The sequence below is a fragment of the Telmatherina bonti genome, assembly GCF_933228915.1.
Source record: "Telmatherina bonti genome assembly, chromosome: 22".
NCBI classification, from domain to species: domain Eukaryota; kingdom Metazoa; phylum Chordata; class Actinopteri; order Atheriniformes; family Telmatherinidae; genus Telmatherina; species Telmatherina bonti.
The window spans coordinates 1,672,777-1,686,124 of NC_136631.1; the positions used below are offsets into that span (position 1 = coordinate 1,672,777).

At 46.7% G+C, this 13,348-nt stretch overlaps 1 protein-coding gene across 1 annotated transcript in view; it reads right to left on the reverse strand.

The window, feature by feature from the left end:
- gabrb1 (gamma-aminobutyric acid type A receptor subunit beta1) overlaps nucleotides 1-13,348 on the reverse strand; it is a gene marked incomplete at its 3' end in the record, with an annotated part of 317,919 nt that overhangs the window by 290,082 nt on the left and 14,489 nt on the right. The window contains exons 5-6 of the mRNA XM_079262436.1: nucleotides 8,357-8,500; nucleotides 4,020-4,172 (exon numbers count right to left, since the gene is read on the reverse strand). Coding sequence (XP_079118562.1) covers nucleotides 4,020-4,172; nucleotides 8,357-8,500 — 297 coding nt within the window. The remainder of the gene's footprint in view (nucleotides 1-4,019; nucleotides 4,173-8,356; nucleotides 8,501-13,348) is intronic.

Here is a 13,348-nt window from a genome sequence, read left to right on the forward strand (position 1 = left end):
GTTATGCTAAACCGTTAGCCATAGCCTTTTCTGATACACACATTTGTGTTAAGTCCAGTGGAGAAGTGTGTGTAACATTGGAAAACATTCTCAAGAAGGAGGTGTTGCTGTGTGTGTGTGTGTGTGTGTGTGTGTGTGTGTGTGTGTGTGTGTGTGTGTGTGTGTGTGAGTCTTGTTGTAGTGGATGAAATCATCTTTAACATCAGTGTTGGATGTTTTATTCCCGATTTGACACACAGTCCTACATCCAGCCTCTCTACTCCCCGCTCCTGCCGATGACACGCTCCATGACTGTGTGGCTGGACTGGCCATCCTCTGCACCCCCAGACCTGACCTCTCTGACCGACCTCGAGTTGACCCTGACTTGATGGCTCCGCTCTCAGAACCCAGACCCAGGTGTGGGTTTTGGAGCACTGTGGAAACACTGTGGTTTCCTGACATCTGATGGTGACCCAGTTCGTCACCGCCGCCTTATTGACTCCCTTCTTTCTGCCATTTTGCTCCCTTGACAGGTTGCTGTATGCACATGTGCACTGACTCTTCTGACCCTGTCTCTACAGGTGACTCTCCTGCAGATGAAGGCTGCGTCTCTGACCCACCCTCCTCTTGCAGCCTCTCACTTCCTCTTTTCTCTCACGGCCCACAGATGGAGAGATTTCCTCCTTGGTCTCTCTCAGGCCTTCCTTTGACCAAAGCACTTCCTCTCGTGCTGTTGTCCATGCACATGCGTAAAAGGGGAGGACCCAAAAGCCCCCCCCCCCCCCCCCCCCCCCCCCCCCGTAGATTCTTTTCACAGGTCCACCCGAATGGGCATGGGCCCCTCCAAGGCTCCCCCTCCAGACACGGCCCTGTGTGATAGTAATGTTTTAACATACTGTGCTGATCTCATGTGAACCATTTCAGGCATTTGCTCTCAGGTTGCTGCAGACCTTCCTGAACCAGCGTCTAAGCAGCTCCGTTTACTTCAGCCTGGAGACTTTGTACTGATGAGAAGCTTCAAACGTCAGTGCTGGGACCACCTGTTTCAGATTCTTCTGGCGACCCAGACAGATGACCGTGCTACTGGGCTGAATACATGCTATTTGGGTGCACGTAGTATCCAACTGCTGTAGTATCACTTCAGGAAGTTTCCTGCACCGACCGTGGCTCTCCGGCTTGCTGCTGATCCTGACGCAGCAGTGTAACGCACCACCCAGCAGAGGGCAGAATAATCCCTGTGGTAGCGTGGGTAGTGAGACAGTCTACTCTCACACCTGAAGACCAGCCGCCGTTCTCAAGCAATCTCAGTGTGGAGTGAAATTAGCGTCCACCTGCAACAGTAGCGTACCAAGCTCCAATGCAAGCTCCGCCCACCCGGCATCATGGAGAGAGATCGACCCTGGCATCCATTTAGGGTTCATGTCTGATCATTAAAGGGCTCAATGTGTTGCTTGGTTATTTTAGCTATCATGATTGTGTTTCCTATTGTCTTCTTTAATCAATCTGCTTCACCCCCTGTTAACCGCTCTGCCACTCACTACAGCTCCTTCTCTGCCCCGCGGTCACTGAGTGTCCAGAAGGGTTCTAACAGGTAGACGTGCAGTCTTTTATTCCCCAGCTAGCACTCTAAGGAGCCCCTGTGCGGTCTCCTCTGTCATTAAGATACCTGCACCGTGTGTGCTCCGGTTCTTTGGATGGCATGGTGATCGGTGGACTGGTTGCCGGTGGTGTTTGTCTGATTCTATCTTCATCTCTACTTGGGGGAATGTTTTTGCGTGTACAGGGACCTACCCTTTCATTCATTTTTCTGTGTGCCGTAGTGTTATAACTGCGTCTCGTACCTTAACTGATTCCTTTCCCATTCCCCCCGTTAGCATCCTCGTTCCAGGACCCGATTCTCAGTTAGACGAGGTGATACTTGTGTGTAATGGTGAACCGGACATAGATGTTTCTTTTGAAATGATGACTGGCATATCCGCATCAGCAATAACTGGCTGCTGTTAGTAGAACGGGTAGGTGTGTCTGTTGGAGTTGCTTGTGTGGTCTGCCTGGGGCCCAGACTTGAACTGCGTGTAGTTACCCCTCCACCTGAGTTTGACTCCGCCTGTATGATTGATTTACTCTCTTCTGTGAACCCTAATCCTCTCAATAATACATTTCCTGGGATGTTCCTTTCCCTGTTACATCCTGCACATAGTCCCCTGTTTGGTTCAGGTGTGATGAAGCAAGATTTTACTTGCTTCATGAGCTCCTCTTCGGGTTCTGGTTTTGTAGGGGTTTTGGACCATGCTTGGTGTGACAGTTTTTATGCTGTTAATTTTCTGTGACCTGCGCCGGCCTTTGGTGGTGGTACGGTGGTCTGGTTCTTAGGGGCGTGCTGCCATGGAAGTGAACTGGTATATGTGCCCCTGTCGCCCTTCTCTTGCCTACAGCTGTCTTCCTGGGTTTCCCATCTGCCCCCTTATCTGGTCACCCGGTCCAGACACTCTGTTCATCCTGACGACTCAGCTGCTTCTGCCTACGTCAACGCTATTGGGGTTCCATTGCAGTATTTGCTGCTCTTCTTGTTCTGTGTTTGGTCCCGTGTATCAGAGCCTTGTTGGTTAGGTTGATTGACACTGCCTTAGGATGTCACGTTCCTCGGCTGGTTTATGGCTCTCTTCCTGCTTCAGATCTCCCTCTCTCTGATCCTTTTTCCTTCTTTTTTTTAATAGTGATGGCTTTTCTGATTTTGACACTTCTGTTTTTCCTTTCAGGATGTTTTTATGACAAATGTTCTTCAACCCTGCCGGGAGTGACCATTCTGATGTTTAGATATTCCTGTATCTCTTTGTGATGAAGCAGTTGCCCGTTACCTTAAGTGTTTTAAGTAATAAAAGAAGAATAATAAAAATTTAAAGTAAATACTGGTGGCACATTTGGGTGGTTTAGGCACATTTGCACTTTATTCATATTTGTTCACAGTAAATATTCAATCATTGAATCATGCGAATGTATATTAATATTATGTCATTTGTTTTCCAGACAGCTGTGGAGGAAAGAAATGATTAAATGTGTAGATGTGGTATGGTAATGGCTGTTAGCTCACCTGGCTGATGTCCTCTTCCTTGGTTAATTCAGGCAAATGTTTCCCTCAGGGCCTGAGAACTTTTTAAAGGTTCCAGGAGAGGCCATCAAGCAGATGGGTGGGGCTCAGGCCAAGGGCACTTGGGTTTTAGGTTTGAAAAATGGTTTTAGGCTTAGTTATTTAAATTTATACAATCTGTGGGTAGGTATTTTTTATACATCTATAAGATTTATTTAGGGAGTTGTTTTTTAAAAAATGTATTTAATGTAGATTGTTATATGGGAAGCACCTCTATGGGTTGGAAGGTGGTTTAGCCCAGTCAGCAGCAGAAAGGATAAATGGGGCCATTTGGCTCATTGGCAGGGGCTGCTGGTGGAGGCGAGGGCGCTCCACAAACCGTTGGTGATTCCCCTGGTCTAAATACTTGCCTCTCCAAAGAAATAAAGACGTTTGAATTGGAGTCTTTTTGAGTCGATGTCACTGATTCCAGCCGCTCAGAGGCAAGCATTCTTAACACTCTTTAAGCAGTTCATTTTTTCTGGGTTTGTTTTATTGTGTCCCTGAATTGTGCTTCTCTTGTGTTGATTCTGAAAGGATCAAAAGGGGGGAATGTGGTGGAAATTATGCACATAGTTTAGTTCTAATATGTTACTCCTTTATTAAACTTCTTTTATGTCATACAAAATCTATATAGTTTATAGTTTATTATCTGCATAGTATTTCAGAAAGCTTGCTTTAGTAGATTCATGCATAAAACTAAGTGTTCTGTTCAAGGCCTGTTTAAGCTTTGACTGTTGTTATTTTCAAGCTGGCAGTTGTTCTGACTAGTGCTGCCAGGCAAAGGTTGTTTGTGTATGCCTAAAGATCGCTGTAACACCCTGATAGAATAGAATTTACAGGTACTTACTACCATTTGAATATAGTAACATGTACCCATTTTCAGGTACCGATGTTTACATGTATGAGTACTCACCTAAAGCGACTCTAGCAGCTGAGGCATCATAGTTTATCCAGAAGGAGACCCAGGACAGGATGGTGATCAGGATAGAGGGCATGTAGGTCTGCAGGATGAAATATCCGATGTTCCTCTTCAGCTTGAAACTTAGCGACAGACGTGGATATGAACCTGTTAGAGACAGAGAACATGACTCAGGTCTGCATGTAAAAGGTAGCAAAATACATAATGGTTACTTCCTGACCTGACCCCAACTGAGCCCCAAACTAATCAAACCTGATGCATTGCACTGCTGATTGGACAATGAGATCATTGCTTTACTATTTACAGTTATAAAAATTGAGATACATGTTGTGCATGAATCCTTTTATCTTGCTTTTCCTTCCTGGCTCTGGTCCTGATAGAGGTTTAGGTTTTGTTCAAGATTCAGGCAGCTTAAATTGTCTCCATTGTGCACATTTCAGGATTATTTAGTTTAATATGCAAGTCCAGAAAGACAGGAAATAATCAACCTGTAGCAACCCCCAAGGCCGAATTCACCCCCAAATCAGATAAGGACTCAGTACTTCCTACTTCAAAAGGAAGTCCCTCCACACATCCAAACAGAGCTCAATGAAAGCCCTAAAAATCAGATCCATCTTAATCCGGGTAGACAGACCTCCACGTTAAACCAGGAACCCTGCTGGTCTTATCTTGTTCCTGGTAGGAAATTTCTACACAGACAGACTGTGGCACTCTTTTGAAGTTGAACCCTGGTAAGAGCCTGTTGTCCATCACCCCAGGAGGTCCCTTTGTATTCACAGCACACAGAGACCAGATTCCAGAGCAGAACCTTCAAGCTCTGAACTCTAAAACTGTATAAAATACTGGATGTATCCTCAGCACACCTGGATAAATGGACTCTTCTTCCTTTCTAAATTAATCCAAGACTTTAACCGTTTTTCAGATGTGAAATCCACAGAAGTTAGCAAGTTAGTTCATTTCTGTGATTCCTTGGATGGAGCAATGGCGCCATCTAGCAGACACCCTCAAACAGGTTGAGATATGCATTTCAGGCTGATTAAATACACAGTGATTAACATTATATGCTGTTGTTATTAACGACTCTGACTCAGTAAGTAAGTAACAAGTAAGAACTTGTGTGGAAATGATTTCTTGACTGACTAGGTCTGTGGAAAGTGAAAATCATCGATGCAGGGTATTGAAATGTCTTGAAATGTCTTTATGAAATGTCTTGTACCTGCTAACAAACCTTTTCCCCTTTTGACAGCAGAAAAACTGTTTTAAGGTTCATGTTTACAAGGATCATTCATACTTCTTCTCATCTATAAATGTTAAGTTTAATTCCCCAAGAACTTAGTATTTTGACCAAACCTTTAGACCCCATGTCCTGACCCCTGCGCTCTGATTAGATAATCTAAAGTCCGCCCCAGAGCGCCGGCAAATTTAACTGCGGGTCTTACCGGAACTCGCTCTTCTTCTTCGTTTTTCGCTCTTTTGTTCTTACCTTTTTTTTATTTTGTTTCCTCTCTCATTTTTCTCTCTCGTTTCTGTTGTTTCTCTCTTTTTTTTCTTTTCGTTTTCGTTTAATGTTTGCTTTAGTCGTGTATTTGTCCGTCTCGCGTCATGTTCGTTTTTATTAAGTAAGTAAGCTCGCTCGACTGCTTAACACCAGAAAACTCATCCAATTCTGGCTGAACAATTTTTGCTTCTGACACACCATCGAAGCTGCTCTCCCGGCCCACAAAGACTGTGACCAGTAACTTACGGATGACCCGAACGTTACTACTCCAGCTGATCCCAGGACTTTGCCGACACCCGTGACCCGTGGATTCTAATCGGAGTTGGGTCCAGCTTCAGACGTCGAACCAGGTGGTTCCAGGCGAGCTCCTGACCTCTGCGGAGGTCCCCTTTGGACAAGTATCAGGACGACCACTGAATCCTTGCCCACTGGACCCAAGGTTTGGGTTCTCGACCACCAAGGCACTGAAGTAAGGCCGACCCATTATTCCACTCTCTCCAATCCAGCTGGTGTCTTAGCAGAAGCTGCCCCTTTTTAAATCCATTCCCCCGGTATCCGCCTGATAGTCTACCCTGACATAGTTAGTTAACTTCATTAGACTTGCCATCTTTCCAACCTTCCTAGTTGTGTGAGTTATATAAGCTGCTTACATAACTTTAACTCTAATAGTTTTATTTTACATTTGTGTTTTTGGCTCGGCTTGAGCTTCCATACTCTCTCTCTCTCGCTCTCTCCCTCTCTCTCATCTTGGCTAGTTCAGTATTTGATGCTTGCTGAGGCTACTTCTGGTTTACATTATTAATTTCATTTGTGCCTGATGATTTTAACCGGTGTGGTTTTTAATAAAGTGTGTTATATTTTAAGAAGTTGTGGTAGCGTGATCGATCTTTAAGGAAGTGATTTGTTCCCTCTGACGAGAGCTTACAGTAAGCGTATTCTGAGGCTGATGGTTATCTGTTATTAGACAAATATCATTGTCATATTACGGTATTCCCTGCCTGACCGTATAACAAATTTAGGGCTGGGTGGTGCCCCGAGATTGTCGGCTTGTCTAAGGACAAAGCGAATTACTAATTAAAACACCCACTGTCGCTCTGACATTGGATCCCAGGTTAACGTTAATGATAATACGCTACAAACCCATTTTCACTAACCCCTTCATTCATTAGGCCCAAGCACCGAGGCGGTGCGGATGCCTGTTGAAATGCAAATGTTTATTGTACTTATTCTTTGCACAAATTAACTGCATTTTTGAAGGCCTGACATGCTCCAAAACTCACCGAATTTTGATCCCCCCCCCCACTGGAATGTAAAAAAAATAATATTTTGGGGTGATCAGGACAATTGGGAAGCTGAACCATATTTTTGGTGCCATGCCACTGCATGTCATTAATCTTTCTGAAAATTGACACACACGTTCTACATGACAGGGCGAAGAAAAAAAAAATTTTTTAACGTCATGGAGAAAAGTCGACAGGAAGTGGGTCCTTTGGCCCACATATTAAGCAGGTTACTAAAACAGCCTTCTTTCATTTACGTAATATAGCCAAAATTAGGCACATTCTTTCTCAGAGTGATGCAGAAAAACTGGTTCATGCTTTTGTTACTTCGAGACTAGATTACTGTAACTCTCTATTACTGGGCTGTCCTAAATATGCCCTGAAAAGCCTTCAGCTGATCCAGAATTCTGCAGCCAGAGTCCTGACCAGAACCAGCAGGAGAGATCATATTTCTCCAGTTTTAGCCCCCCCCCTCCCCAGATTGAGACAGATTGAGTTGGACCTCCAACTCAATCTGTTGGTTTCCTTATATAGGCTGTTATGAATTGGCCTTCATTATGTTTTCCCCTTTGTCTGTAAAGCGTCTTGAGATGGCATTGCCATGATTTGATGCTTAAATAAATAAAGTTGAATTGAATTGAATTGAATTAAAAACGAGAGTGAACAACTCAGCAACCACAGCAGCGAATGCAACAAGACGTATCTGGCAAATACTTGCTTTCCAGCTATAGTTGAAAATAACATTGTTTGTTTTTTTTTCACTTGCATTTTATAATCATTAATGTTCCTGTTAATAGGTGTACATGTGGCAAATGTACCACAATGCCATCTAAATCTATTGCTCCATGTAGCGTATCACTATGATGGTTTTATTTTGGTCGTTATGTTGGTTGTTATGGTTTTATTTCCAGCTTGTGTCTCAGGATGGGAAACACAGTCCTTGGTTGTAGGAACAGACCCTCCTTTCAGCAGAAGCCTGGTAGCAAATCCCCATAATGGTGGTCCTTGTTGATAAAGCAGTCTGCAGCCAAGTGCCGGTCACAAATAAAAACATTGTTTTTGCAATTCTGTGGATGCTCCCCAAAAACAAACTCCACCCATTGCTGTCTCATCATTGTTTCATTGGGAAATGTGAACAGATTTAGATTTCCTTCACAGCCGACATGTTAGACATGTTCCACCAAAGTTTTAGCCTCTTCCATCTCACAATGAGCAGTGAAGGTGGGAATGGCTTTCTTCGTGTGATCTTAGGTCAGAGATTATCGTTGTCATGCTCATCTTTATTATCAGGTTTTTTTTCCTGGATGAAAGCTGTTGGTACAGAAACCGACTGAACACACAAGTGCTCTTTCTTTTATTTTGTCTAGGTTAAAGCTGAGCAGAACCCAGACAGGCTCCGTCTACGAGTTACAGTAAACTCCTGTCAAGACCTTGTCCTGGGGTAGAAACCTGATGCTCTGATTGCTGCTGAAACACCAGCCCGAGGTTCAACTGAGGAAGGGAACGTTAAGGCTGAGGAGAAATGAGGATGAAAGTATCTTACAGATGCTTACCTGTAGCAAACACGGCTTTCTTGGAGAGCGTTTGGTAGTCGATGATGGAGAACTGAGGTAGTTCGATGTTCTCCACCCCAGTGACAGAGTCTGCATTGCTTCTTCCCTGCCAGTAAAATTCGATGTCATCAGTGGTGTATCCGTCTGAGGGAAAACAACATGTTCAGTCAGAACACCTAGAGCAAAGTGATACACCTTCTTCAGGACATTTCTGTCTCACACAACATTTACCAGAAAACCAGAACTTTGTTCAAGTTTCTGTTCAGGGGAATAAGGATGTTCAAATTTAATTCCTGGACATGAGGCAACATCTGGGGCTGAGAGAGAATGGCTGCGTCTTTCATCATCTCTCTCTACATGAGACCAGACGTCAGGAGTCGTGCCATCTCTGATGTCAAACAAGGTAGCGTGTGGGAACACCTGAACGACCCAGAGGACGACTGAAAACTGGCCTTAGTCTGTGCTGAAGATGGAAATACTTCCAGAGAAAGATCACTCTCCGAGAAGCACATACTCCAGAATTCTATGAATTTTACACATTGGTCCAATAAAAATGTTAATGAACAGTTAATTGGTGCCAATGCTAAAGCGGCTAATTAAGCTGGTTAGCCTAAAACATGTTAAAGAGCTATTAGTTATTGGTGTGTGACTGCACCAACCTAGATGATAATTTCATGGAAACTTCATGTTCCTGAAGGAAACCAGCTTTGTCCTATGCATTTATATCATGTTTGAATATTGATGCCAGCAGCATCCATAATTTGCGCTCTCCAGGTGAGATCGGAAAGGAAGTGTCAGGTCTGATTAGTCAGCACGAGGAGCAGAGTGACCAATGAGGAAGAGGATTCTGACTTGAGGAAGACCAGCTCTGAGTTTTTTAAAGCCTGGAGGAATTTTCACTGTGACTGAGACACTGAAGGTATATGAACATAAAATATTTCATTCCCCTCCCTAAGCTGCCACCTTATAGTGGTGAAGGGATTTGTGTGTCCTGAAGCATGCTGGGGAGGGATGTGACTAAGTACGGCTCAGCGACCCCATGATGATGACGACCATGGGCATAAATGTTCCCTTGCCCAGATGCGGGTTACCGGGGCCCCCCTCTGGAGCCAGGCCTGGAGGTGGGGCACGAGAGCGAGTGTCTGGTGGCCGGGCCTTCGCCTATGGGGCCCGGTCGGGCTCAGCCCGAAAGGGTTACATGGGCCCCACCTCCCGTGGGCTCACCATCTGCAGGAGGAGCCGTAGGGGTCGGGTGCAATGTGAGCTGGGTGGCAGCAAGGGGCGGGGACCCTGGCGGTCCGATCCCCGGCTGCAGAAGCTGGCTCTAGGGACGTGGAACGTCACCTCTCTGGTGGGGAAGGAGCCTGAGCTTGTGCGCGAGGTTGAGCGGTTCCGACTAGATATAGTTGGACTCACCTCGACGCATGGCTTGGGCTCTGGAACCAGAACCCTCGAGAGGGGCTGGACCTTCTTCCACTCTGGAGTTGCTCATGGTGAGAGGCGCCGAGCAGGTGTGGGCATTCTCATCAGCCCCCAGCTTGGTGCCTGCACGTTGGGGTTTACCCCGGTGGATGAAAGGGTAGTTTCCCTCCGCCTCCGGGTGGGGGGGGACGGGTCCTGACTGTTGTCTGTGCTTATGCACCGAACAGCAGTTCAGAGTATCCACCCTTTCTGGAGTCCTTGGAGGGAGTGCTGGAGGGTGCTCCTTCTGGGGACTCCATTGTTCTGCTGGGGGACTTCAATGCTCACGTGGGCAATGACAGTGAGACCTGGAGGGGAGTGATTTGGAGGCATGGTCCCCCCTCTGAACCCAAATGGTATTTTGTTATTGGACTTCTGTGCTCGTCATGGATTGTCCATAACGAACACCATGTTCCAACATAAGAGTGTCCATATGTACACCTGGCATCAGGACTCCCTGGGCCGCAGTTCCATGATGGATTTTGTAGTTGTATCGTCGGACCTGCGGCCACATGCCTTGGACACTCGGGTGAAGAGGGGGGCGGAGCTTCAACTGATCACCACCTGGTGGTGAGTTGGCTCAGATGGTGGGGGAGGAAGCCGGTCAGATCTGGCAGGCCCAAACGTGTTGTGAGGGTCTGCTGGGAACGTCTGGCTGAGTCCCCCGTCAGAGCGAGCTTCAACTCCCACCTTCAGCAGAGCTTCAACCATGTCCCGAGTGAGGCGGGGGACATTGAGTCCGAATGGGCTGTGTTCCGTGCCTCTATTGCTGAGGCGGCCAGCCGGAGCTGTGGCTGTAAGGTCGTTGGTGCCTGTCGTGGCGGTAATCCCAGGACTCGTTGGTGGACACCAGTAGTGAGGGATGCCGTCAAGCTGAAGAAGGAGTCCTATCGGGCCTTCTTGGCCTGTGGGACTCTGGAGGCAGCTGATGGGTACCGACAGGCTAAGTGGCATGCGGCTTCGGCTGTCGCCAAGACAAAAACTCGGGTATGGGAGGAGTTCGGCGAGGCCATGGAGAAAGACTTCCGGACGGCTACGAGGTGATTCTGGTCCACCATCAGGCGGCTCAGGAGGGGGAAGCAGTGCTCCATCAATACTGTGTACAGTGGAGATGGGAGCTGCTGACCTCAACTCGGGACGTTGTGGGTCGGTGGAGGGAATACTTCGAAGACCTCCTCAATCCTACCAACACGTCTTCCGATGAGGAAGCAGAGCTGGTGGACTCAGGGGTGGACTCTCCTATCTCTGGGGCTGAAGTCGCTGAGGTGGTCAAAAAGCTCCTTGGCAGCAAGGCCCCGGGGGTGGATGAGATCCGCCCAGAGTTCCTTAAGGCTCTGGATGCTGTGGGGCTGTCCTGGCTGACACGCCTCTGCAGCATCGCGTGGACATCGGGGGCAGTACCGCTGGATTGGCAGACTGGGGTGGTGGTCCCCCTTTTTAAGAAGGGGGACCGGAGGGTGTGTTCCAATTACAGGGGAATCACACTCCTCAGCCTCCCTGGTAAGGTCTATTCAGGGGTCCTGGAGAGGAGGGTCCGCCGGATAGTCGAATCCCGGATTGAGGAGGAGCAGTGTGGTTTTCGTCCTGGTCGCGGAACAGTGGACCAGCTCTATACCCTCTTTGGGGTCCTGGAGGGGGCATGGGAGTCAGGTCCTGCCTCAAGTGGAGGAGTTTAAATATCTCGGGGTCTTGTTCACGAGTGAGGGAAGGATGGAGCGTGAGATCGACAGACAGATCGGTGCGGCGTCTGCAGTAATGCGGACTCTGCGCCGGTCTGTCGTGGTGAAGAAGGAGCTGAGCCAGAAGGCGAAGCTCTCGATTTACCAGTCGATCTACGTTCCTACCCTCACCTATGGTCATGAGCTGTGGGTCGTGACCAAAAGAAGGAGATCTCGTATACAGGCGGCTGAAATGGGTTTCCTCCGCAGGGTGGCCGGGCTCTCCCTTAGAGATAGGGTGAGGAGCTTGGTCATTCGGGAGGAGATCAGAGTAGAGCCGCTGCTCCTCCACATCGAGAGGAACCAGTTGAGGTGGCTCGGGCATCTGGTCAGGATGCCTCCTGGACCTCCCTGGTGAGGTGTTCCAGGCACGTCCCTCTGGGAGGAGACCCCGGGGAAGACCCAGGACACGCTGGAGGGATTATATCTCTCTGCTGGCCTGGGAACGCCTCGGGATCCCCCCGCAGAGTTGGCAAATGTGGCTGGGGAGAGGGAAGTCTGGGCTTCCCTGCTTAGGCTGCTGCCCCCGCGACCCGACCCCGGATAAGCGGCAGAAGATAGATGGAAGGATGGATGGATGTTTCATTTACATATTTCATCTTTTGAAAGTAGAAGAAGCTCTGAGGAATCAAACAAGTCACATTTTGCATTTCATTGGCAGCTGGAGATGTCATCAATGTAAACTTGTCTGAACGTTATGGGGAAGCAAATCCCAGATGGATTCTGAACCAGGTGATCCTCCAGGTTTTGAAATGAATGAACATTCACAGTATGTTACACCAGTCTTAGATGGCAGTATTTCTACACTCTCAAAAATAGAGGTACAAGATAGGGACATTTCTGTACCTATAGGTACATTTTAAAGAAATGTTCTCTCAAAAGTACAATACTGGTCTTTAAGAGACCAGAAGCACCTTCAGAGTACAAAAAAGGGTTCAAAGTGACATAAAGTACAAATTTGTACCATTTTAACCATAAGGGTACCTGCAGCATTGAAAAATGTTTGTCGTGACAAAAACTATTGTTAGTAGCAGTGCTTTAAGTGGGCCGGTACGCAGTACCGCCACTTTTAAATTCTATCCTTTTGCGTACCGGGACTATTTTTTACAGCGTATAGTGCACACTGGGACGTTTACCAGCTTTTCTTCAGCAATCAGTATACCCCCCCTACGACTTCACCACATATTACAACTGATATTTGATGATTTTATTTTAAAAAAAATTTTAAAAGTCGCCTCAAAAGAAATGTATTGTTAAGACCGGTTTAGACGCACAACACTTGCTGTAGCCCACAATGTCAGTATTTTGAGTTTTTGAAGATTTTTTCTAGATTAAAGATAAGATAATATTGCTAAGTGGAATGGACCAGGCCTAATGCTGTGAAAAACTTGATGAGGTGAGGTTAAACTTGATAAGGTACAAAAATAGACCAGAACTGAAGGGTACAGAAATGTCTCTCAAAAGAGTACACCCCCAGCGACAAGCATTTGTACCTTTTTAGGTACAAGCTGGTACCTCTATTTTTGAGTGTACAGACTGCACCTTTTAATGCCTGAAATGAGGGTTTTTCATCCAAACATATCTATTCCTGTGTGTTTTAGCAGTACATGTGTCCCCCCCAGGGCTACCATAGAATTGACAGGATGGATGGTGGATTTTGTATAAGGTGTCTTGGTTCTGGTTGGATTTGGTTCATTAACAAAATATTCATTTTCATTTACAGCAGTAAAACTCAACTATCTTCATCTTAACCATCACAATCATGACTGGTCACAGGTGAGTCTACTGGACCAGTTTGCCAAGTCCAGATATG